The sequence below is a fragment of the Calypte anna genome, chromosome 8, assembly GCF_003957555.1.
Source record: "Calypte anna isolate BGI_N300 chromosome 8, bCalAnn1_v1.p, whole genome shotgun sequence".
Lineage (NCBI taxonomy): Eukaryota > Metazoa > Chordata > Aves > Apodiformes > Trochilidae > Calypte > Calypte anna.
In genome coordinates, this window is record NC_044254.1 from 13,275,257 (window position 1) to 13,302,216 (window position 26,960).

Below are 26,960 nucleotides of genomic sequence, written 5' to 3' on the forward strand. Positions count from 1 at the left end.
CAGGAGGGAAAACAAAAATTTTGCAAAACTTTATGGCAATTAGGTTGCAGAATGTTGCTTCATTTTTAAAGTCATTATCTTAATCAGTCTCACTAAACTCTTGACTTTTTCCTCAAGCCTTGCAATTTACTCTGGATACTATTTGAAAACTATATTTGTTATTCAAGGAGAATTCCCAATGAGTCAGAAGACTCCCAGCACTTGTTCTAGGAATCTGAGAGGCAAACTCACCAGTTAGCTTTTCAGACTCTCTGAAAAATCAGGATCTTTGCTTTGCATCTGAGGATCTGTTAGGTCCTCTGCTTTCTAGTCCAAACAGGACCCGGTTCTTTGCACACATCTCTGTGTGCACTCTTATTTTTGCCTCTTGGTTTTTAAATGACCTGCCTATCAAAAAAAAAAAACAAACCACCACCCTTCCAACTTTACTTGTTTAAGGTCCGTCTCTCATGACTTTCAAAAATTAGTCTTACAGAAGAATCCTATATAAGGGGAAGTATGTACATACAGAAGAAATAACCTGAAAATTAGAAAAAAAGTTGAAGATTTTTATATCACATTCTAACACTGAGATTCCAGGACTTTTTCTTCTGAATAAAATGCCTAATAAAAAGCAGTTACTTAACACTTATGGTAGGACAAGTAAGGACAAAGTGAAGATACAAAAAAAATCTTGGGAAAAAAGTCCTTAAATAAAACAATTGCTAGTTACACCCCCTGTGACAACCTGAGTCACATTCTAGATCAATGATATTATTTTCACTGAAAAAGTACAAGAGGGTAAAGGTCACCACAGACAAAATTAGTAATTAAATTGCCTGTGGAACTCACTGTCTTATTTTAATGTAGTAGTTTATTTTCTGAAAAAGGACTGTGGTGATTTCTTTCTCTTTCTTCTGTAATTTAGAAACTTGCCTATCTATTGTCCCTAATTACTAGCTTTATGTAGTTAAAGTGTAAAGTAAAATGAATTTCTGAAATCCATGCATCATCAACAGAACTATTAATTAAAAAACTTGCTGTTACCAAATGCCAACAATGATTAAGCAGCAAGACTGTTTTTGTGAGGTTACTCATTTGGGTGGAAGACCTTACAAGGGTAATGCTGCTTTTAAGTCTGCTTACAACAACTGCAAAATTATATGTTGCATTGAAATAAAATAAAACATAATCTGTAGAATTACAAGACACGAAACACAAAAAATCTCTTTATTTCTGGTGCTAAGACAGCAAAGGCTAGCTAGAAAGCACATCTTCTACTTGTAAACTACACCATAATCACTGGATTCCATGACTGGCACAGGTTTTTGTGAAAAAGGAGAAATAAAAATTCAGCATCCAAAGCAGGTAGGGATACAGAAAGTACAACTTGTTCAGAATGAAGAAGAATAAACCAGTCAGAGAAACCATGGAACACAGATGCAGAATTGTGATGTGGTTTGATTACTGTGTTTGTGCAGCTGAGGCACAAGTGCACAGCTGTCCTGCTTAATATTCCTGCCAAGTCACCCCAGAAAGCAATGGAGTGGTACCTCTCCAAAAAGTTCTAGAGTTCATTGATCCTAGAGTTCATAGGGCAAGAGGAGGGCCTTGCTCCCCGGCAGATAATTTCAGGACAATGGTGAACAAACTCGACTGTTTCCTAATCGTAAAATGTAATCTCAGTCTTTCTAGTAAACACACATCTCATCCGAGCCCAATGGCTGAATCATCACCACGTCCCCAACAAAGACTGGATGCTGACAGAGACAAAAAGAGTGCTGATCTGTTGCTTTATACTTTTTATTGAAACAAAAAGCTAAGTATTAGAATGAATGAAAACAAGAATTGTGAGGGGCAGTGCAATAGTAATATTCCTATGTACTATTGTAGGCTATACAGAATTACAGTTCCATGTACGCACACATACCTGGCTAAATGCTGTGCCTCTGCATGCTTGCCGGTTCCTGCGGCAGTCTCTCCGGGTCAGCAGAGCCACAGTACTGCGCTTCACCACTTCTTGTTTCAGCGATTAACTGGAGCAGTTCGGTCTCTTTCCAGCAGGAGGCGGGACAGTGACCGGGACCGGCGGGGCTGGATCACCGCCCAGGGTCGGAGCCGCGTTACCGCCTGCCCAGAGCTCCGGGGACTCGGCGGGTGAGCGGCCGCAGCGGGCAGGGCCCGGGCCAGTTTCTGCCCACATGACAGCTCTGTCCGAGCACGCAGAGCAGCGCACACTCAGCCTTGCACGCTTGGCAAGCGTCTCATACTTTATTACCGCGAACGCGCAACGCGCACCCGAGTGCAACGCGCAGTCCCGCGCAGACGGCGGCCACCACCCACCCACACGCGACCCCGACCCCGACTCAGTCACCTGGGCCCTGCGGCATTGCCCCGGCCCAGCCCCACCGCGCCCGCCGACCCGACCCGGCCCGCCCTCCCAGCCCCACCACACCCCTTGCACCGCGGCCGCGGCTGGAAACGCGGGGAGGTTTGAGCTATGCCGGCTGCCTTAGGTGGGAAGTGGTGCCGCTCGTTTCCGCGGTGGGTGATGCGGTGGCTCCGGCCACACCATGGAATCCCCACTGCCTGCTACCTTCCTCCTCTTCGTCCTTCTTCCCTTACTGCTCATCCCCTTGGCGGTCCTGGCGAGGAGGCGCCACAGCCGGCGGATACCTCCCCTCAGGCTCCTGGTTGTGGTCGGCTCCGGTGAGTAGAGATTGCCACCAGCCGGGTGGCGCCGCAGAGCTCTCGCCGTGGGCTCCAGGAACTACTGCTCCCGGCATGCAACGCCCAGCGAGAGCCGCTGTGGCCTTGGTCGGCGTGTCCTGGTGCATGCCGGGAGTTGTAGTCGCGGGAGTCCTCAATTTAGGGGAGGCCGCGCCGCCGGCGGGTGTATGTCAAGAGCCGCTGCCGAGGTGTCTGCCACGGCTGTTCCCGGACCCCTCCGGGCCTGTCTGGGTCGGGCTCCCTTGAGGCCGCCGCTTCTCATGGGTATTCTAGTACTTAATTTGAGTGATTGTTAAGCTTCGTTTTGTGGCATTTTCGTTCGTATTTATGCCTGACAGTTTGGTTTCCTCACTTTTCCTTCAGACCGTTCACAGGTTTCACTGAGGTTGTTAGTGAATATATTTACTAAAGGTGATGTACAAGATACACCTGTGCAGATGTTTGGTCTTCTGACAGAATTATCGATTCAGAGCAAGGCTTTCCAAAGATCAGTATACCCCTTACAGGTGTAACATCTTGTGACAGCTTTACCCAAACCACCTTTCTGTCACTTACTGACATGAGTCTCATTCATCAGGGTCTGTCAGATGCAGTACTGTTGTCCAAGTATGTCTCTTCACACTAAGGAGACACACACACACACATCTGTTACTTCTTGGTACCTCCCCAAAATTGCAGGGCTATTAATTTGCCACCAAAAATTTGAATACCTTGAAAGTTTGCAGTTGACAAATCCAGGCAAGCTTTGAGTTCATCACTTCAGTATCACTGAGGTTTTTGCACACTGACTAATTGAGTAATAATCATAGGATCTTTCTGCAGTCTGAATTTGATTGGCATTTTTATAATTTTTCATGTCATCTCTACTTCATCCACGTCTGAAAATGTGCTTCTTTTCCCTCAGTCCTCTGGAATCTAGTTTGTACATAGTAAAAAAATATGGTCACTATACCAAATTGATACTATTTTCTAGCCTGTTCTTCATGACTTCTTGAAGTAGGAATCTCCTGCTCTTCTGTGAATACTCTAATGATTGCAATTTGTGAAAGCTTCAACAAAACATTGCTTGTGAGAAAATCTCAAGAAAGTTTGAAAAATACTGTATGAAATTCTATGGGAAGGTAGCAGACTCATGTGTCCAAGGCAGCAGCATAGCTCTTGCTGCTTGTTAGTTGTTTGCCAACTAAGAATTCTTGACTTGAATAGCAAAGGTCTGTTAAGAGACTAATGACACTGGGCAGTAGGAGGCAGCAGGAGTACAACTGGTTTACTGTTTTGGTCTGCAACTTCCAGCAGAGGGAAAAGCAACAGGTCCAGTAAATGCTTATGCACATATTTAGGGGTGTAGGCTGATGTTAAGGTGACCCTGCTGCAGTTTACCTATGCTCACCACCAACCCTCTCCTTTCTTCCACTGATACAGATGTACCTGTAACTCTGCTTCAGGAAACTCAAACCATATAAAAAAAATCTTCTGTGCTCCCAAAAGCCACAAGCACTACACCCTCTCTTTCTCTCCAGTTTAGTGCCAGTTTAGCTCTGTGAACAAAGTGACCTTGCAGTCAGAAGGTTGTCAACACACTTTCAAGGGCAGTGGTTAAAACACTTGCCTGGAACTGGGCTGTATCTTCTGTAAGTACTCAGCTTTTACATTGGTGTAGCTGCGGAGTAAAATTGCTGCCAGACTGCAGAACTACAGCAAGGGGTACTGTAGCCCCCCAGACTGGTCTTGCAGGTTGTAGGACTGCTAGGGTCATCAGGAGATGCATTTCTGTGAGACAGCTCCAAGCTAGATCCCATGCAGGCTCATTTTGACAGTTGCACCAGTATGGCTTTTGAGTGTGGACACAGTGTAAATCTTCACCCAATTGTTTTTGCATTCTATACACGATGTTGAACACAAATATCCATCTTCTGTGTGATCCTGGTTCACTCCCATTTAACTGAAAAAATTCCAACAGCTCCAGGGGGAGCTGAATTGTCTTCCTGTTACTTAAGGCATTTTAACTATAGTTTAATTGAATTTTCTGCTCTCAGAAGAGTCAGTGATAACAGTAGAATGAATGAATTTTAAAAGGAAAACTGACTGAGCTGAAGAAATTGAAAGTTACAATTTTTTTCATATGCTAAATGCAGTTTATTTTGTTTTTATAGGTGGGCACACAACAGAAATCCTGAGGTTACTTAGCTGCCTATCAGAGTCCTACTGTCCTAGACATTATGTTCTTGCAGACTCAGATAAGATGAGTGAAGCTAAAATACGTTCTTTTGAACAAAAAAGAGCTGAAACATTCTCCAGTGCTCAGGTAACTTTTAAAATATGCTCTTGTAAGATAAAGTGGTCCTAACATGACATACTAATTCAAGGCAATTTGGAAGTGATTCTTTAAAAGGATGTTTTTAAGATCAGCAGGTGCTTTTGATTTTCTAGGTATTGATAATCACTTGCACTAAAGCTCAGAGAAACTAAAAGTGCCATTCTGTACCTACTGTTTTACATCACTAAAAGTGAACTAAATATTATTAGCACTAATGTCCCAGAGAGATGCTGAAAATGATAATATATCTAAAAATAGTAAGTGCCATTCTTGCTACAAGTTTTCACTACCACCTTTCTTACTTTCTTTGAAAATGGCCTTTGCCTCCTGTTAGTATGTTAATCCATTTAAAGCAATGAAGGAAGGTAATTGTAGTGCAAGTGACTGCACAAAGGTGGTTATCGTTTGATCAAGAAAAGCATGCTGAAAATAAATCTTAATTTTATAAACCAGCTATCCTTAGATTTGTTCTCTGCAGCTATAAAAATAGTTGAGAAAAAATACGGTTGTTTTTTTTTCTTTCATTTTTTAGTTGGCAGCATTTCCCTCAGTAATACAATGGGCGTTTTTTTGAAGAAATTGTTTCTAAAAATGTTTCAGATAAGAAAAACTTTAATTGAAATTGTATTGGTTTTGTTTGTTTCTGGACGGTGTTTCGGTTGGATTTTTAAACAGAGCATTATTTATGTGTTTTAAAAGTATGCAGTACCTTTTGGTGTTAATTTTCTGGTTGATGACCTGAGCAAATGCTGAACTCCTAAAAATCATGCAAATAGCTTGGGCTTTGCTTTTATGAAATTTTTGCTTGCCTTGAGCTCGTTCCCTGTATGCTTAATATACAGCAGTATGTTGTACTGTTGGCATAAAGGGTGATTTAATGTCCAGTGAAATAAGTAAAAAGATGATATTTTTATTTAGAAATCGAAATAAGTACAATGAATATTCTAAGTACTAAAATCCTAGTCCTCTTGAGCAAGTAGTACAACATGCATTAAGTTCATTATTTAGGTGGTGTTGATTTCCTATGGTTCATTTCTGATATTTCTGTTGTCTTAAGCAGTGCTGCCTGGACAAAAATTGTAGGACTCAGTACCAGTGATTTTCAGAATAAAGCCTTTTAATGTAAAGCAACTGCTGCTAAGGTGAGCAAGAGACTCACTTGGGAATGACGTTTTTAGTTATGTTTACCTCACTTTCACCTTGGAGGATGAGGGCTTCTCACCCACCAGAAGCTGATGAATCAAGTTGGGATGACTTTACTTTAAAACTGAGTGTAGCATTCTCTTCTCTCGTTTTGCCAGGCATTAAATTTTAACAAAGTGATTGGAGGTGTTTCCTGTTCAGAGAAACCTTGTTAGGTCATTCATACAGTCATACTCACTTATGTGAAAAATGTCCAACCCTACATTATTAAAATTTCTTAAAAATACATATTTTGAGCATTAAAGGATTATGCTGCTTTCCACCAGTTCCCTTAGTTTTGCTAAACAGCTTCCTTTCTGTACCCACTCCAGCTGCTAACAGATAATGCAATTTATTTTCCTTCATCACTGAAAATCAGAGGAACATTTTTGGCTGCATCCAAGTTTGCTGTCTGGATAACAGATGGTCATTTAATTTTCTTTTGGCCATTCTTTTTTCACTGAGCAAAAATATTCAGAGTGAAAAAGGAAGATAAATTTTAGAAAGTTCACACTGCTGTAACATGTATTTGCTAACTCTCAGAGTGTGAGTTCAAGTAGTATGTGTTTTGGCACTGGGAATGCTGGAGATCATTAAACATTTAAAAATCATGTGTCAGTAGCTTCTTGCAGCTTTAAATACATTAAAGGCAAAAGTTTGAATGTTTCAACCCATGTTCATTCCCTTCCTCATCTTGTCAAGAAAGTAAATTTTCCCAGTAGGACTGACAGAAGACAGATTACAGTAATGACCTAAGAGAAAATCAGTGTTTACATTTAACAAATTCTGATGTGAAAACCCACAAATAAAATCAATTTCTCTTTCTGGACTGTGATCTACCCACTTCTAAAAGCTACAGTATTCAGGGAGAAGGAAAGGAAGCCAGAATGAGCCTCTTGCTTATAAGCAGCAAAACGCTGCACCTCCACCCACCAAGTCTCTTGAAAAAGAAAAAAAAAACACTGAAATGCTTCTTTTGAGAAGCCTCTGGTTATGCTATCACTTGCTTCTTTGTTCTCTGTTGCCTCCAGTCTGTAACCACAATTATTTTACACGGATGCCCCCAGAGCTGTTAGTTAGGGAACCTTCTGTGTTCAACACAGGGAATCTGCTTCACCTCCTACCAACCTACCTACCTACTCTGTCAGCAGAAAGGCATCTTAGATTTGGTGACCGAAGAACATGAATTCTTCATTGGATCTTACACCTCCTTTGTCATGTCCAAGATGAGCAGCCAGATTAACTTTTACATAATGCTCATCTGACCACATACTCTTTACCGTTTCATGAGATGCATCGTGCTAAGAAATCTTGTGCCTCAGCAGGATAAAGAGCTACATAAACCCAGACTTTTTGCAAGCACTGTGGTACATTCAGTTGAGTATGTTATAATAATTCACAGAACTGGTAATTTTCCACCTTGATATGGGCTGAAGTTTTAACAAATGACAGATACTAATGTGTAAAGTTTCAGACAAGCTTGATTTTAACTATGCCCTTCAAAGCTTGCCTGAAACTTGTATTCTAAAAGTACATTTCAGCTTTGGTGAAATCAGGTTTATATGATGAAGAAAATCACATGCTTTTTGCAAATATTGCTTAACACCATTCTTACAGGGAAGGGAGCATCCTGAAAAGTTCCACTGAAACCTGATTTGCCTGAAACTACCTTATCATACACATATTTCTTGCAGGACTGAATACTATGCAAGGGTCTAAAGTCCACTTAAGGTGTTTCTTTTTTATCACCTGATCTCTTCCAAAGCTTGAAGAAATAGAGATGTAGTGATAATCAGAATCCTGTTGAATGTGGAGCAGGGGGCATGTTTATTTTTCCATATTCTGTTGTCAGACTAATGCAATCAGAATTTCAACACCTGCAAATAAAATATAAAACAACCAGTTTGTAACATCGGGTAATGTCTGCCAGTGTCACCATAATTAAAGAACCTGAAACAGGATTATTTCAGTCAAGAAAATTACCTTAATATTCCACATTTGTAAGGAGGGTGTTTTGGTTTTTTCTATTCTTTCCACCTTATATATTAAAAAGCCTCAGTTATTGCTTTTCAAGACTGATATGTAGTTTGTATTTACTATACAACTACTGGCAACAATATCTCTCCTGGTCACAAACACCAGGGCAAAGCTATGACAGTTAGCAATGGTATATTTAAGGTAACTGAGCAATTTTGAGTACAATGAGTTCTGCCAGAGTGGTAGTGAACTGGTGTCCCATGTGAAGCAAGTGGCCAATGTCCAGATCTAAGCAATATGTTACAGTTAATGAACAATGCAATCAGACAGTACATGTTTTTCATTTAAACAGTCAAAAGTTTCGTTAGCATCAGGACTGCCTTCTGATGTAGCAATAGTTCTTGGTTGTAGTTTCTCTCTGTCAAGGTAAAAACCATGTGTGAAAAGTGCAGGAAGCCTGCCTACTGCCTAGAGTGTTCCGAGACACGCAGAAACCATCTAGTTTTATTAATATGATACCTTTTACACACAGTAAATAATCTCTACTTTTTCCTAGAGAAATAACAAAGCAAAATTTGTTCTTACCCTTATATTTTATTTAATAATAAGGTATTCTTTCCTGTTCCTTTGTACAAATACTTTGCATTTCAAATATGCATCTTACTTTATCTTTTGGATATTATTGAGTACTAATTTAAAAGATCGTGATATTTGCTGTTAAACTTTTTATAATATGCACTTGACTCGGTTAATACTGAGACAAGTTGCCACATTTTTTGCAGGGAAAATTCACGAAGAACTTAAACAGGCAATAAACAGCAGTCTCATCAGACCTGGTCTTGTGTCTCCGTGACCACGAGGTGGGGCACGACGTTAACATACTGCGGGTGAAGCAGCTCTGGCTCAATTGCCTATTAAGTTAGGAATGTTTTAAAGTAGCGTGAGAGATTAAAAAATATAGTTTTAGTATTTCATTTTACTTTGTTGCCAGGATTGCTAAGCACGACACTGAATAGGGCATCTAAGAAGAGGCTTTTCATTGAAAACTTTCCAAACTCATTTAAGAAAAAAACAAAAAAACAACAAAAAAGCCAGTTGGCACAGATAAATTTAATAACTCTATAGAAGAAGCAACATTCCTAGAAAAATAACAGTTCATCTTATCATGCTTTCTTCCAGTTCACCCTTGATCGCATTCCCAGAAGCCGTGAGGTCAGGCAGTCCTGGACCACCTCTGTGGTAACAACTCTGTACTCCATACTTTATTCCCTTCCTTTAATCTACAAACTGAAGCCAGATTTGGTAGGTAAAGTAAATGTTAATTTACTGAGAAATTGCTAGCTTGTACCTTAAAGCATTTGGAATATCAAGACATTGCAGTCTGTATCTCATATGGATGCTTAGATTGACAGTTCACAGAAAAAGTATTTTTGAATGTAAACTTCAGCTCAAAGAGTTAAAACAGCAGTACAGCTGCTGAGAGAGAACAGCTTGCACTGCTGGTCAGTTAGAGTAGCAAATACCAGTTTTCCCTCTCGGTTTGCAGGTGACATCAGAGTGTGTCACTCCCTTGTTAATGCTGGTAGAACCAGCACGAACAAGGTTGAAAGATCCTGATAATATCTCTTCAGGATTGCAACAGCACAAACTGTGCCTGAAAGCCTGGTTATCCTATCTCACGCCTGAAATCGTATGACCAGTCTGGAGCAGGCAGGTTCCAACCAGCAGAAATATGTACAGATTCAGTTGTTGTGCCTACATGGACTTTTCAGCTACATGCCCATTATTTAGTCTCTGGCTGACTGACATTAATTATCTCACCCAATGACAAAAAACATCACTGAATGGCAACTCCTCACATTATAGTAACTTTTTCAAGCTGTGAAAAAAACAGCATTCTTTTGCTAATTACAAGGTTTATTTAAAAATATTCCACACACTTAATCAAGAATTCAGAGTTGTCAGATTATAGAAATAAATTATAGATATCTAATCAGTAAAGTCTTGAGTTAATGCAGTACTCAAAAAGCAGTGCAGATTTGTCCTACATTTGAGTCCTAAAGTTCTTTAAGAGAAATTTTGGTTAAAGCTGACTTTTTGCTAGAGGATTTGTCACCTCAAGGAGTCAGTTATCCAAACCTGAGTGTTTTTTTTAAAAAAGCATTATAAGGATTTCAAATTAATATTTTATGGGGTTTTAAATGTTTTAGTGAAACCTGTAACAACTTGTGCAGTTACAAGATATTTTTCATAATTTAGTAGCAGCATATATGCACCCACAGAGGATATTTTTAAGTAGCCTTTTTTTAGCTCTCACTATGAGCTATATGGCTAATTCTGAAGAAGCTCATTTAAGGTTAGGGGGTTTTGTGGTATTTAAATGTTTAGAGAAGCTGTTAGGAATAATTTGATCTCATTGTCTTCAATAGTGCTGTCCAGTTCCTATCAGATCAACAGGTATTTGCTTACTGGAATTTTCAGAGAAGTTTAGTGTGCAGAGCTACAGAAGAACTCTTTTGTAGTTCATGTTTTTCTAGCCTGTTCTGAAAAATGGAGATAAAGTTGGCAGGGAGGAGATGGCATACTACTCTTTTTACAATTATTTTGATTTGGGCAGGGGAAATAGCAGAGGGATGTTTACAGGAAGGAAACATCTTGCAGCTAAGGTAACACAAATTTAGGAATTCCTTTGCTACACCACTGGTTTCATTTAATGTATACACCTTTTTTAAAAAAAATAAATTATTGTTTCAAAAGAAATTGATTGGTAAGTCTCACTAAGTAGCTTAATACATTACCAAAAGTGTCAACAGAACACATCATAGAGAAGCAGGAAGTTACTAATCTAATTCCATGGTTTCTCTGTTTATGTGAGGAATTTAGAGTGCAAGTGCAAGAATTATTAGAAACTGTGTTGAAGCTGATAAACTGTGATAACCTGTCAAAAACCTGATGATCTTGAACTCTCATCCTTGTGAAATTAATAATACATCTTATCAAGGCCTTTAAGTCTTTTGTAGTGTTTAAGGGAACCAATCAATCAAATTGCTATCAAAAGAGTCCTTATCCATAATGAGAGAAGAGCTAGAGGGGATGGGGTTCCCAAAGATATTTTTTTACCAGGTACCATCATCAGCCCAGCAGGCAGCTTGCAGTGCCACTGGCAGAAGCATCTCTGGCATTATGCCTAATCTTATACCACTTGAAAGTTGCTACTACTTGTATGTGTATCTTAGTTTAAGAATTTCATAAAACATAATAAATTGGAGCTAGAAAGATTTTAAAACATTTACCGAAGAAGAATGATTCAAGGATTAAAACACATTGCCAGTGAAAAGGTTCTGTGTGGTATGTGAAACAACTGGTGATACTTAATTCCTTTTAGAAGAAAATGTTCATGCTAAATTGCATTTCCCTGTTCTTGGCAAAGTGTAATGCTTAGTAGTTAAAAAAACTAGGAAGGGTGGGACAAATGCTAGCATTTACAGGACTCATCTATAACTTTTGGCATGGAAATCAACACCCGGGTTTAGAAACAAGCACAGTATTACATCATGCTGAGAGTGAGAGCTTCATGTTTCTAAACAGTGGAGCTTGCTGGTACTGAAAGTAGTCTCGGCAGCTGCTTTTGTTTAACTGCAGGAGGGAGAGACAACTTTGAATTGCTTCTGAGTCATTTGTACATTTCAGTGATCCCCAAATCCTTGCGTTCACTTTTAGCTTTGTCAGAAGTGTGAGCACGTTTGAAGGAATGACTAATGTCTTCTCCAGACACACAAAAGCTAGAGAAAAGCAGAAATTCTGTTGTTTTCAAGGAATGCAGGACAAGATAAGTACTGCACAGGGACCCTGAAGCCATTCAGTGCACAAAGGCATGATTTGGAACAGATTGACTTAGGATGGCATAACTAGCATATCTGTGGAACCAAAATAGCTGTAAAGGGGAAACAGCAAACCTAGCTGCACAGTAGCTGCTTTATATGTGCTTATTTACTTGAGAACTGTGTCCCCTTTGTATATCACACTGATCTTCCCCCCAAAACTTCAGTTTACTTTGCATGAGAAAGCAGTTCCATCGAACACCTTGTCAAGATAGTGAGTTCAGAGAGAACTGAATAGCTTCCAGGAGACCTTTGCTGTCTTGCAGGACTTGACCCAAACTTGAAATGGGCCCTCAGAGAGTTTAAGAAATGTAAAAGCCTAATTGTTGATTTTGAGATCATGTTCAAGAGGCCCATTTCTGAGTTATGAACATATGTGCTCTGCAAGGTTAAGTCCCTTTAGACTTTAGTTCCTTTTACATTCAACCAAGTAACAAAATTATGATGTCAGAAGTTAGGATCATCTCATGTTCCTATAGCAAGCAATTACAGAAATATAAATTTCAGTATTTTGGAAGCACATCTATGCTGAGCAGTTTTTACAACATGTAAACCTTAACTGGGCTTTCTGTGCAGAGGCCTAAAATTGCTGTAAAGCAAGGCTTGTGCCAGCACACTCTGCCTACACCTTCATTCCTCCAGAAAAGCTTTTACAACCATTGATCAGTAGCAGCCAGGTTTAATATGCAGCCATAGCCTCAAAAACTGCAGATTCCTACCACAAAAACAGGCAGCTGGTCAGAGGAGACAGACTTTTATTGCCTTCATGGAGAGAAAGGCTGAGAAGAAATACAAATTCTCCTTGGGGAGATACAGAAAATTAGACAAGCTGCACAGAGTTTTCCCAAAGACAAAGATGAGTGAATCTTACATAGATTACCTGATGTCCAAGAGGGAATAAACTAATTTTACAGTTTTGAGTCAGTGTCATATGACATGCTTGAGTCAGTCAGTCAGCAGGTACAAGTTCAGAGGAAAGTGGTCTTCAGTTCTCAGCCTGCTTGCAGAACTGTGGTCTATGTTGTCTCTGGGCTGACCCTGAAACCCACTCTTCAGGTGTTCTTGCCTTTCAGATGGGTTGTGATTATGCCAGTCATTCTGACATGCCTGAAATTAAAACTGAAAAGAAAGGATACATGTGCACCACACAGCAGAAAAACTGTACAGAGATTGCATTCAGTCCTTATTTCCAGCCATAGATGGGCTCTATATAATTGGGTCAGTGATTTGTTGTCCCTTAATGTAGTTAAATTTCACCTAGAATAGCGCAGAAATGCTGTGTAAAGCTCCATTCATTAGTGGATTGCACATCCTGGACTGTCAGGACCAGGCTTTTTCTTTTTCCTTTTCTGAAGACATTTCACATCAGTTCCTACTGCCTCAGTGCTCTACAGAGCCCAAGATAAACAGATAAACAGATATTCTCATATCACTGCTCTCTGTAAAAGCCTGGGTTAAATCAGGCAAAGAAGTCCTTCCACATTAGGGCCTCCTTCCCGTGGGAAGTCTGTAGTAAGGAGTTCACATTTGCACAGCAAGTATAGCAAGCTCTACCATCTCTCTCCCCACCAGCTGTCAGCTGGATGGGTCTCTCTTTTTGAACCTTCTTTCTAGAAGCCTGAGACCTGCACAGCTGATTGGGCTCAGAGCACTCTACCCGTCCTTTATGACAGCACATCCCATGGCACATCCCCAGTCCCGCAACTGGTTAAATTCACTACCACAAGCTTCTAGTGTTGTTACAGAAGTATCCACATACAGAGTAAGCTGTATGAAAGGAGATCATTATTTCATTTAGCTAAGATTTTTCATTCTTTATGCCCTGCCCAAAATGTCTTAAGTTCATAGCACTTTAACAAATTGCTATAACAAATAATATGTTATTGTCCATTATTATCACAGTTCTTATTAGAACTTAGTGGAAAGCTACAAAATATGGGTGGTAGCTTTTTTCTCTATTCATTTCATAACAGTGAACTTTGTATAGTGCACTATTAAGAATATCTGGTGAATTCTTTTGTGCACTGAATCTTTCCCTGCTATTTATAATTCTTTGGGACCAGATTGATTTTACTGAATGACTGATCTACTGTTGTTCTTCTAGGATCAAACTAGACAAGAGCAAGAATATGACCTTAAGACCATCAGTAATGCAAATGGTATAGCCTAATAATAAAAAGATATTCCATCCAAATTTGTATTTAGTTTCTCAGTGTTAATGAAAATAGAGTCTTATTTACCTGTTGTCTACCTTGTGTGCTGTGTTCAGCTACCCTGCAGCCCCAGTGTGGAATTACCCTCTGCTGAGCACAGATAAATGTCTAAAGCTACTCATCAAATCAATTAGTTTAAAGCTAGGTTGCAACCCTGTTCTTTTTGTGACTGCCAGCTAGATTTAGAATCATAGAATCCTTGGGGTTGGAAGGGACCTCGAAAGATCATCTAGTCCAACCCCCCCTGCCAGAGCAGGGCCACCTAGAGCACTTCGCATAGGAACGTGTCCAGGCAGGTTTTGAATGTCTCCAGTGAAGGAGACTCCACAACCCCCCTGGGCAGCCTGTTCCAGGGCTCTGTCACCCTTACAATAAAAAATTTTTTTCGAATATTCAACTTGAACCTCCTATGCTCCAATTTACACCCATTACCCCTTGTCCTATCACTGGTCACCACTGAGAAAAGCCTAACTCCATCTCCCTGACACTCACCCCTTACATATTTGAAAACATTGATGAGGTCACCCCTCAGTCTCCTTTTCTCCAAACTAAAGAGACCCAGCTCCCTCAGCCTTTCCTCATAAGGGAGATGTTCCACTCCCTTAATCATCTTAGTAGCTCTGCGCTGGACTCTTTCAAGCACTTCCCTGTCCTTCTTGAACTGAGGGGCCCAGAACTGGACACAATACTCCAGGTGCGGCCTCACCAATGCAGAATAGAGGGGGAGGAGAACCTCTCTTGACCTACTAACCACACCCTTTCTAATGCACCCCAGGATGCCATTGGCCTTCTTGGCCACAAGGGCACATTGCTGGCTCATGGTCATCCTCTTGTCTACCAGGACCCCCAGGTCTCTTTCACCTACACTGCTCTCCAGCAGGTCAGCCCCCAACCTATACTGGGACATCGTGTTGTTCTTCCCCAAATGCAAAACTCTACACTTCCCCTTGTTGAATTTCATCATGTTTCTCTCTGCCCAACTCTTCAGCCTGTCTAAGTCTCTCTGAATGGCAGCACAGCCTTCTGGTGTGTCAGCCACTCCTCCCAGCTTAGTGTCATCAGCAAACTTGCTGAGGGTACATTCTATACCCTCATCCAAGTCGTTGATGAAGATATTGAACAACACCAGTCCCAGTACCGACCCCTGAGGGACTCCACTAGTCACACACCTCCAACCAGATTCTGCCCCATTGACTACAACTCTCTGACTCCTTCCTTTCAACCAGTTCCTGATCCACCTCACTGCCTGATCACCAAACCCATAATTGATCAACTTATCTACAAGGATGCTGTGAGAGACGGTGTCAAATGCTTTACTGAAATCAAGATAAACCACATCTACCGCTCTTCCATCATCTATCCACCTAGTAATTTCCTCATAGAAGGCTATGAGGTTAGTCAAACATGATTTACCCTTGATAAAACCATGCTGACTGCTCTTGATGACCCCCATGTCCTTGATATGCCTGGAGATAGTGACAAGAACAAGTTGTTCCATCACCTTTCCAGGGATGGAGGTGAGGCTGACCGGTCTATAGTTACCCGGGTCCTCCTTCTTGCCCTTCTTGTAGACTGGAGTGACATTTGCTATCCTCCAGTCCTCAGGCACCTCTCCTGTTACCCATGACTTACTGAAGATGATGGAGAGTGGCCTAGCAATGACCTCCGCCAGCTCCCTCAGCACCCTTGGATGCATTCCATCTGGACCCATCAACTTATGGATGTCCACATTACTCAGCTGATCCCTAACCCAATCCTCATCTACCATGTCAAACTCCTCATCTATCTTGACTACTTCTGGGCCTAAATGAATCTGGGGCTCATGTGGAAACCCTGCAGGAGTAAAGACAGAGGCAAAGAAGGCGTTCAGCACCTCTGCCTTCTTTATATCCTCTGTCACCAGGGCTCCCAGCTCATTCCTTAGTGGGCCAATATTGCCTCTAGTGTTAGTTTTGCTAGCTATGTATTTGAAAAAGCCCTTTCTATTATCCTTAACCTGACTTGCAAGGTTAAGTTCCAAGGAGGCCTTAGCTTTCCTAATTGCCTCCCTACATCCTCTGACAACAGTCCTATATTCCTCCCAAGTGACCAGCCCCCCCTTCCATGATCTGTAGATTTTCCTTTTCCACTTAAGTTTTCCCAGCAGTTCCTTTTTTAACCGTGCTGGTCTCCTAGCTCCCTTACTAGATTTCCTAACCATAGGGACGCTCTGATCCTGTGCTTGCAAATAGTGGTCCTTGAATATTGACCAGCTATCTTGAGCCCCTTTATCTTCTAACACCCTGTCCCATGGGATTTCTCTTAACAGTTGATTGAGGAGGCCAAAGTTTGCCCTGTGGAAGTCCAGGGTTCTGGTCCTACTGGGTATTCTGTTCCTTCCACACAGGATCCTGAACTCTACCATCTCATGATCACTGCAGCCAAGGTTGCCATTGACCACCACTGCTTCAACAAGGCCCTCCTTGTTGGTTAGTATAAGGTCCAGCAGCGCTCCTCTTCTAGTCGGCTTGTCCACCATTTGCATTAAGAAGTTATCATCAATGCACTGGAGGAACCTCCTAGACTGTGAAAGGCTGGCTGTGTGAGTCAACCAGCAGATATCGGGGTAGTTAAAATCTCCCATGAGGACTAGGGACTGAAGTTGTGAGGCTGCTTTCAGCTGCCTGTAGAAGGCCTCATTAACCTCCTTGCCTTGATCAGGAGGTCTGTAGTAGACCCCCACAACTGTATCACCCACACCAGCCTTCCCCTTAATTCTTACCCACAAACTTTCAACTTTTGCCTATAGACACTCCATTCCAAAGGGAGAATAGAAGTAGTGGTAAAAAAGAACTATGATTTTAGCTTAAATTTAAGGAGAGTTTAAACTAAAGATGGATCAGTCTTTACTCATCAGTTATCAGGTGCTTTATGAACCTAATGAACACCCTGGTCACACTTATGCTATATGCTATAAAGCCTGGTTTCAAGTACACAGTCTCACTAAATCAGGCCACTGCTATGCAGATATGGATTGGTAGTACCCTCTAGGTTTTGCGTTGTGAAGACATTTCAGGCAGGTATTTGATGCAGATTCTTGCTATACCAAGTGCAGTGTTAAGGCAGTAAACTCAAAGATGTTTATATAGATACAAAATACTAGTTTTAGCTAACCTAAAATACCACATTCTAGTTAAATTTATGCTTGACTAATGAAAGACGTATTGAAATTTGCAACTAAAGGCTCATTTTAGAGCACTGTTAGTAACATATATGATTATATTTAACAGTCTTTGGATTTAATGGCTTCTTTCCCTTCGAGTAGAAGCAGGCTACTATAATAAACACAACTTTTTGATACCAGGAGATAACCCCTTATTTTTAAATAGAGTCTAAAAGGTTAGATGGTATTTCTCATGATGCTCCAACAAAGATATTTGAAGTTCAGACTCAACCAAGGTGAGTCTTAGAACTACAGCAGTTCACTTAAAGGCAGCCAGTACCTGTCCTTTGTAGCTACAGATGTAGTTTAGTGATTACCATTTCATTTACTTGGCAGGTCCTTTACTGAATTGTTTTGTGAACAACTTTTTCATCCACACAAATTCAATTTTCCTTTGTTTACAACTAGTTTATCAGCAGCAATAAACCACAGACCTATGTACTCCCCGGTGATGTAGCTAAGGAGTTATTCTTGTATTCTCCAACCTGCATCTCCCTTGGTAATCTTTTTCTTTTTAACCAACCTTCTATCTCCCACAGCTACTCGCAAAACTCCCTGGTGCAGCTAATTCCTGATACAAACATTTGGCAGAGATCCTGATGTTTGGTTAGTCCCAGTGACAATCTGTGTGTTAGTTTAGTGTTTTAATAACCAACACTAACATTCTGACAGACTGAAGCATTAGTACCACTTTCAAACCTGTCATGTATTTTTTCTTTTCAGTTGACTGGTTTTACGTTTATAATTTTAAATTTGGCAATGAGCCTGGGGAGTATGCTGAGCTCATGTCCCATTCTGCTTCCATATACCTGCAGAAGCTTCATGCTATAGATGGGAACTACCATTCCAAGGACCTTTTGATTTTAACGAGCAGCCTGCCACCTTTCACCTGAAATACAGAGCCAGTTAAGTAGGGTACCTAAGGTTAGCTTCATTAAAATAAAAAAAACAAACAAAAAACAAATAAGCCCCCAAAAAAACCAAACAAAAAAAATCAAACAAACAAACAAAAAAAGCCACTTCAAACTTTCTTTATGCTTCCAAATCTAGATCCTTAAACTTCCTCACTAAGCTATTGCCTAACTTCTGAGGCTTCTAATGACCCTAGTTACTTTTCTTTTAATCTGCAAAGCCTCTGTGCATAAACAGCTCAGATCTGTTTCTGGGTAAGTCTTTATAGCTCAGGTAGTCTAATGTAAAGCCAAACTCCTGAGCTCTGCTGAGATCCAGGCAACTAGGAGTTTCCCTCACTACTTTGCACATGGATGTAGTTCCAAATCAGAACAACTGGGCCGCTTCCTTTCTCTCTTGCTCCACAGGACACTGGGCTGGTAACTCTGGGGCTGGCCACTAACTGCTGAGAAGGCAGAAGTTACAATGGTCAATGCTGCTACAATTAGATCCTGTTGTTAAATCTAGTTACTAGTGGATTTGTGGAAAATCTCCTTTTCTGCCATAGAAAAATCCACTGGATAGGATTTTTGTCTCCCTCTCTTCATGCTTTTATAAGGGAAAAGCTGGGCAAATGAGAGACTTGGCAATGCATCCCAGTATATTTTTTTTTTGCAATGGAAATAATACTCAGAAAAAAGAAATAGTGAGCAGTAGAAACCCAACTGCACAGTGTGCTAATTTAAGTCCTTTGTCTTCCACTTTTCTTTCCCACTCTGACATTCACTGGTTTTATTTATCCTAGTTAGGTAATCTGACTCTAGGACCACACATGTTCCTGCTTGTTTTGAAGATCACCTCACCTGTGTGTATTGTATGCTAATGACAATGGGAACCATACCAAGATACACAGAAGTGGACTAGAAAGGTTTTCAGGGCAATGCTGCAGCTGCTGACCAGCCTGAACACAAGCTGTTGCTATAGAATGCTATTAATATCTTTTTGCACCCCTGATGATCCAAGTTATCTAGATAAGTAGAAGATCAAAGTGTACCCAGGTATACTTCAGTTCTACCCTAAGTACCCAGTTTACATCAGACTACACATCTAGAGGTTTTGCCCTAGCCTGCATTCCACAGGGAAGTTCACATGGGCAATAGGGTGTGAAGAGTTAGCTGGTTGCATTTTCAGGTTGTGAAAGGCAGTGAACCGGGAAAGATCTTCACTATTCAAAAAGAGTAAGCCAGTATGTTGTTTCATGACATCTATACTGTTCAAACAGAACCTGAACTTCTCCTTTCTTCCCCACAATAGTAAGAAATCGTTGGAAAAGGTTCCAACAAAACAAAAAGGTTCCTTAAAAACAAAATAAATTCTAAGCTAGTTTTCCTCAGGGTTCGAAAATTAGATTTTCAGACATGCTAAAGAGCTAGACTAGCAAAAGCTTTAACAGGGACACTCGCTTCCACATGCTTAAGTATTTGAAGAAAAATATAATTCTCTTAAATTCTAAATTTTTTTATTACTACACAGAATTCTATTCCCTAGAAGAGATCTTATTTCTGTCATAACTTTATTCACTCCCTGTAGGTGAACACAGTATCTTTTGAAACCCTTTAGAGTTTACTCATTTATGAAAAAAGTAATTTTTATCTGTTTGCCATCCAGGCTTGAGTTGCCACTGAAGTTACTAGCAGGAATTAATTAATGGATATGGCCTGCTATGTCTGAATGTATATCAAATAATTCTATCAAAAGATGATAGCAGACTATGCTACTAAATCCAAATACAGGCTAATAAAAAACAATACCTCCCCATAGCTGCGATCTTCTCTTAGAGGGATATGCAGGATCTTGATGCATTCTCTGTGAGGAGTAAGTTACTGTTTTCCTGGTGTTAAAGCAAAAAATACTGATGTGAGGGAAAGTAAGTTCTGTGCCCCAAATCCTGGGATAAGTCCATAGCTGTAAATAGAACCCTGGTTTCTTGACTCTCCAGGCTTGCACCTTGGTCAGGAGCTTGTAAAGTAAATTTGGGAATCACCAGACAGGAAATGGGAACACTGGGAAGCCAGATTACAACCACCTTTGTGGATAGCATTCAGTGCTTCTGTAGGTAAAGGAAAAAAACGTTCAGCTGGATACTTCACCTTACAGGTTATTAATGCGAAGTTTTCAAAACAAGAGACTAATACTGAAAACAAGCAAGTGCCAATGAGCTTATGAGATGCTGTAATTTGTATAGCAGAATGCAAATTAATTTATTGCAGATGCTCTCCTGCCTCAGAAACAAACAATCTTGCCCCATCAAAACAAAGAATACACAAACAAAAACATTTATTACACTCAGGAACAGCTATTCAAATTTCATTGGCTTTTCTGACAGAACTCATAGGTATGTTCTGGGCTTTCATATCTTCACAGACTGAACAGTTATTTTTTGTTCTCAGATGATAAATAGTCATTGAAATGAAGTATTTATCAATAAAAGCCAAGTTTTAGCAATCCATCAAAAACACAAACAAAATAAAGTTATTAATAAATGACTGGGTTTAGGCCCACACTTGTCCTAGGAAGCAGTTGTTGTTTTTTCCCCTACATTGTTAAAAAGTAGGTCTGTTTACTTGCACAGATATGCTAAAATCTGTTTTGTATCACTCCACTTGCCTTTGTCTCTTTCAGTAGTTCTCTTCACCACCATCCATTCCCTTGTTCTTATCTCCAGCTGTTCAGCACTGCGTGGAAGGGAGCATTACCAAGACTAAGGAGACCTAACAATATCCTAAACATTCTCCAGGAGGTAGCTCCATAGCTGGCAAGCAGCACAGTCTTCAGTGCACATAAATGCATCGCCCTGCAGCAGCAATCAGCATCCCCACAGGACAAGCCAACCCAGCCACAGCAAACTGGGAGTTTTTTCTGCTCTTGTCCAGGTGCCAAAGGCCAGTCTCTGGGGCAGTCATTAGGAAGAGCTGCAGGTGCTGACAGTTTCTTATTCAAAGCAATTTTCACATTAGTTTTCTACTAAGTTTAGGAGGGCTTAAGTTGTTCTCCCTGTGATTGTTGGAGTTTGGACACATAAGCAGTACACTAAATGTATGTTTACATATTTAAGAGAAAAACTGCAAGTTTTCTACTTTACTCATTTTTGTTTTAACCAGTGGCCTGACATTTAATCTCAGTGAAACTGTGAGCTATGCTTTCAGTGTGATAGCTGGTAAATGTCACTCTGCTACAGTGCTGCATTCACCAACTCTAAAAGCAGCTTTTATCAGCAGTGATGCCATGTGCCAGTGTTCCCACTGTGCCAGACTGCTGCCATGGCTTCTTTTATTTCAGCAGCTGTAGCAAATACCTGAAAAAGAAAGGCAAGAACTATTCCATTTTTATATGAAAGTGATTAATCTGAAATCAGATTTACAGAGACTATAAGTATCCTATTCTGATCCTTTACTTTAAAATCTCAATCAAAATACAGATTGATTAGTTTTTTATATTGTTTAAAAGACTGGTTACATTTAATTGGTAGCAGATTGTAGTGTGTAGGATTTAGTTTATAGGTGTAGCTGTGAATGAAGCCAGGCAGCCAGTGAGCCAGTTTAACAGCTGGGCATTTCTTTGCATTAGTGGCAAACATAAATGGTGTAAAGGGACCCACAGCACTGGCTTCTGGATCAATCCCTTACAGCTTATTGGCACCAAAGTTGGATAACCCATGTAGGAGCAACAAATTCCTCAGGCAGGCATAGCTCAAGAGATCACAAAGGTGGCACAAAAATTATCTTTTGTCCCGTCTTTTCCCCTTTGTGCTGTCTGACTGAGGCAGGCTGAACCAAATAAACTAGGGATCTTCAGAGACATAGCTCATGTGATTAAAATGGTCTACAGGCAGCCCTGTAGCTAAAGTAGATAGATATTGGGAAACACCCTGAATAGCTGGTTGACCTTGTAGAGGCCCTTGTCCATTCTTGCCCTGTAGATGCCTGTTTTTTCTCCACAGCATACTAATGATTGCCACTGGATTCCCTGGGAGATACTTGTAGTCTGCTGGAGGGCAAAAACAAAAGTCTTGGCCTTTGAAGGGTGTAAAACATCAATTAATCTCCAAAATATACTTTTAAAGTGTTTTGAAATTTCCTAGTAGGACAGCTCACCATCTCTTACATGTTTAAGGAAGGCTGTAAATTACTCAGTTCCTACACACCATTAATAAGTTCATAGATTGGCAGGGACTGAACAGCAGCATTTCTAGCTCTAGATTCCCCAGTAGTTCCTCTTCTTTATAATATGCATACTGGTTTTCTCAGAAGTTTCCCCTTTGTCCCTTGGCAAAAGTACATTGGATTCAAAGCAGCAGGAATGCTGGTCTACTTTCCTCCTGATGGTGTGAGAGGGAGTAAGTAGGACTGGTCAGACCAGATTTTTGGAGGAGAATTGCCAGTCCAGTGCATGAGCAAATGCACCAGCCCTAGGTATGACATGTCTCCAGGCACGCACTGAAGGTTAACGGAAGGCTAATTTTAAATTATTAGAACAGTCAATTAAAACTTCTGATTTACAGATCATGACCCCAAATTCAGATAAGGATGTTGGCTTCAGCAGGTTTATACCAGAGTCTCCTAAACCCAAGCATTTTAGAACAGGAATATCTATAGTCATACTATTTTATGGACACTTTGCATGCAGAAATCATATAGAGCCACATCTGCTTTGAACAGGTATATGTTGAAGAGGAAAGAACAGAAGATATAGGACTTATGATCAGATCATGTTTTTTCAGAGATGCTTAGTCCATAATTTTCCTGATCCTTTTTCCCACATGCAAGTACTTTTTCGTGAGTCAAAAGGCATCTGGGAAGCAGCTTACAAGTTTTAAATAGCCAGTAGAAGGTATAAATTGAGTGCATCACATGAAACCCTGGATATAGTAAGGGTGTTTTATTATGATTTGTAATTTTTTTATTACTACTTTTCTGTTTTGTATCTCAGCACAGTAATAAGAGCAACTCTGTGTGGCCTCTAGAGCTACATATAGATTCTCAAATAGATTCATTTACCACTATTTCATTATGTGATCTTCTGTGAGTACACTTTGTCTGGATTAGAGAAGATGGGTGAGAGGCATCTCAGAGGGCTAGGCGGAGTACAGAGAAACATCAAAATGGAAGAAAATGAGGAAAGGACAGGGTAGAGACTGTAGTGCAACAGAAAAGGGCATGGTGAACAATGAATATGACACAATATTTGTACTCCAGGTAGCTCTGCTAAAAGAAAGGGAAAGTGGAGTTTCTGTTTAGCAGTGGTGCACATTTCTGTCTGATCACTTAAAGCTGAATATTGAATATGAACTTAATAGTCAGACTGAATATTCAGCTCACAAAAAAACAAACAAACAAACAAACAAAAGAAAAAAAAAAAAAAGAAAAAAGCAGAAAATAACTGTTTTGGACTATTTTGGAGCTCCTTATGCACCTGTCTGAAAAAGATCAGATTCTGAAGCAGGGACCTGGTGGGTTTTGCTTTCTAAAGATTTACAAAAGTCTTTGTGGCTGTTGATGCCCTAAAATTTCAAGATTATAACAGTATACAGCATGTTGCTTGTAAGGGTCTTTCAGAAAATGTAAGTAAGTTTTCCATGAATAAATAGTTCAATTAAGATCAAGAGTAAAATCAAAATAATCTTGCATACAATATTACTCTGACAGAAAGTACTGCATTATGGTCATCACATCCCTAAGCTAGATTTTTGAGGCCATTTTAATGTCAAAGGAAAGTACAGATGTGAGAGTTTGGAACTCAGTGGAACCAAAGATGCTGCTGCTGCTTTTAAGTGAGGCAGGGTGCTGTTAGCCAGTTTATCAGTGGGACCTTGCCACAGAGCATGGAAGGAAACACTCTGAAATGTTTGCTACAGCTCTGACATGGAAACCGTGATTATATATATTACATATACCTTCCACAAGCTGGTGAATTTGGAGTAAAAAAAGGTGGGTTTATAGTGTATAGGACCATGATTTTATAAAAGAGCCCTTTATTTCCATGTCAAGCCCAGCTGTGCAGAAAAGTGCTGATTACATGGTAGTAGTAAATTTAGTAAGAAATTCTTTGCCTGAAATCAATTTTTACACCCAAGCAGAGTGCCTAATGTGCCCTTGTTTAAGCATTTTACTTTTAAGCAGTCTATTTTTCTGTTTACCAATTTATAAAATTGAAAGACCACTTTCTTTTACTGTTAACATTTATAAATGAATTTGGGAACGTCTGGTACAAGGACATGTGACATGCATTGACCAAAAGACCTTCTTTTGGTATGTTTGTTTCTATGTACTAGTGGTTATTAAAAGGAAAAAAAAATAATCCAGGCATGCATATCAGTTAGTAGATTCTGATGAAGGTCCCAATTCATCAGCACATTTTGCTGTACTCTTTAATATTTAGCTGACTTAAGCCAAAGTTCAAGATGTTTACAACTGGATCCCAGGTTTAGTAATCCTAATTAAACTTCTCTGGCTTTATTATGCCTTAATCTGTGCACAAATCTCATGACTGATCCAACACAAAGCTGCGACTGAGATTGGAAGCTGTTCTAGTTACATACCCATGCATCAAGGAATTCTGCTTCCTTCGAAGAAGTTCAGTGTGCTGCCTCATAGCTCTTATCTTCCTTGACATGCAAAGAAAAATTATCTTTTTAGGCAGCTACTTTGAATAAATGTCCTTTTTATGCCTAAATCCCTTCCATATGTTTTGTTTTGGTTAGTTTTTTTCTTTTCATATTCACTTGCTTCTTCTGTTTTTAAAATATCTTTGGAATCTTTTTTTTAAATGTAAGATTATATGAATACAAAATCTAATACAGTCTGATACAAAATCTGATTTATTTTGTGTAAGAGAAAACTCATGTTTTACTTTTGTAAAATGTTTCATCTCTTTTAGATATTGTGCAATGGACCAGGAACATGTGTTCCTGTCTGTATATCTGCTCTTCTTCTTGGGCTTCTAAGTATGAAGAGAGCAACCATTGTGTATGTAGAGAGCATCTGCCGTGTGGAAACTTTATCCCTGTCTGGAAAGATTCTTTACCACTTTTCAGATTACTTCATCGTTCAGTGGCCTGCTCTAAAGGAAAAATATCCCAAGTCAGTATATCTTGGTCGAATAGTGTAACAGCAGAAGACAGACTGTACCTAAAATAAATTCTGAAAGCTCCTCACTGAAGAAAGGCAAGGCATTCATGTAGTTTATTTTTGAAGAATCCTGCTAAGAAATTAGGCTGATACTGGAATGGGAGACAGTAATAAAGGTATTTAAGTAAATTTCGTGTAGTTGTATTATTGTCATCCTGTTAGGTCTGTTTTCCAATACTCTATAATGGCCCTAAGTCTATGCTGTTTCTGTTTTCATCTAGTTTTTCTGCTGTGTGAATGAGAATTTTTGTCTACAAATAAATATGGGAATTTGTATGAATTGTAACATTTCCTGTAAGGAAACTTTGTGTAGTTTTCTAAATTTTAAGAAACAAAGTCTTGTTCTAGCACAACAGACTTTATTTCCTGTTTGCTAGCAGTGAAGTCCCTTGTGAATCCTTAGAGTATAAAAGAAACAGTTATATTAAGTTGGCTTCATGACAGTTTATACTCTACAGTCTTCCAAAACCCCCAGAGAATTCAACTAGTACCGTTTTTCCATTTTGCCAGTCAAAGCTGTCCTTATAATCTGTAGTGCACCATTTGACATTGCTGCTCATGTCTTAAGACAAAGGTAACAAGTGTCATGCCACAGGAACAGTACTTACAGATTTTAGAAGTGCTTTCTTCAAAGCTTACATGCAAAAATCCTTAGCAGGTTTACATCAGGGAGAGCAAACTGTCACTTGGGAAAATTGAACTGATCCCTGTCTTTTCCTGATACAGTAAATTCGACTTTGAGTAGATCCTATTTCTCATTTTAAGCACCATACTTTCAGCAGTCCAATATGCACTTGTGGTTTTGTCATGGAAAATGATATTCTGAACACTGGAACAACTTCTAAGAGGTATTTTGTTTTAGCTAAGTGTGTGAAAGTTGACTTCAGCATTTCACATTCATCTAGCAAAAGGTAATTCTACACACTGTTCCACCTATAAAGCAATATAAACACATCTGTCATCTGTACACACACAGAGCTGTGTCTGGCTACAGAAATGTATAGAAAGAGGAAAGCTCAAAGAATAGAAACACTGCAGAGTGCAGGGCCTGACTCTGGTGAAGCCAACAGCTCCTGGCACTGCTGCAGGAGGAGACTCGCTCTCTGAACCCTTTTCCTGCAGTGTCAAAACACTTCAGCAGATCTCCTGGTAGGGAACTGGGTGGGAGTGGGATTTAGCTGAACAGCTGAAATGCTGGTTTCCTGCTATTTGGTAACAGGGGTCTAGAGGAATATTCTGCTTTATGCAGAAATTCATCAGAAATCATCAGAAAACTGTGCAGAAAATGACTGTCATGACGTTGTGTGGCCCTGTGGGGAAGGCAGCCCTTATAACCTGTCCAACAGGCTTCATTTTCCTCAGCATAAGTAGAGTCCTTGATGTGGTCACCTCTGTGTTCAG

At 40.0% G+C, this 26,960-nt stretch overlaps 2 protein-coding genes across 4 annotated transcripts in view; one reads left to right on the forward strand and one right to left on the reverse strand.

Moving 5' to 3' along the window:
* The window catches only part of TLCD4 (TLC domain containing 4), a 41,204-nt gene extending 39,036 nt beyond the window's left edge, over positions 1-2,168 (reverse strand). Inside the window, exon 1 of the mRNA XM_030455354.1 lies at positions 1,910-2,168. The gene's annotated coding sequence lies outside the window, so the exon portion shown is untranslated. The remainder of the gene's footprint in view (positions 1-1,909) is intronic.
* Positions 2,129-25,678, forward strand: ALG14 (ALG14 UDP-N-acetylglucosaminyltransferase subunit). Of its 3 annotated transcripts, none has more exons than XM_030455359.1 (4): positions 2,129-2,688; positions 4,863-5,014; positions 9,365-9,424; positions 25,309-25,678. In XM_030455359.1, exons 1-4 carry the CDS (start codon positions 2,553-2,555, stop codon positions 25,537-25,539), a joined length of 579 nt encoding a protein of 192 aa, XP_030311219.1. In that variant the 5' UTR covers positions 2,129-2,552; the 3' UTR covers positions 25,540-25,678. The 3 variants fall into 3 exon arrangements, with proteins under 3 accessions (XP_030311219.1, XP_030311217.1, XP_030311218.1); XM_030455357.1 differs by having other exon boundaries at positions 2,132-2,688; positions 9,365-9,487; XM_030455358.1 differs by lacking the exon at positions 2,129-2,688 and adding an exon at positions 2,848-2,973 and having other exon boundaries at positions 9,365-9,487.
* The last annotated feature ends 1,282 nt before the right edge of the window (positions 25,679-26,960 follow it).

Excerpts from the sequence above, each read along its gene's own strand:
- ALG14 (XM_030455357.1), top strand. The coding sequence starts at position 2,553 with ATGGAATCCCCACTGCCTGCTACCTTCCTCCTCTTCGTCCTTCTTCCC. Across the intron at positions 2,689-4,862 it reads CCTGGTTGTGGTCGGCTCCG|GTGGGCACACAACAGAAATC; the intron begins GTGAGTAGAGAT and ends TTGTTTTTATAG. Across the intron at positions 9,488-25,308 it reads ACAAACTGAAGCCAGATTTG|ATATTGTGCAATGGACCAGG; the intron begins GTAGGTAAAGTA and ends CATCTCTTTTAG.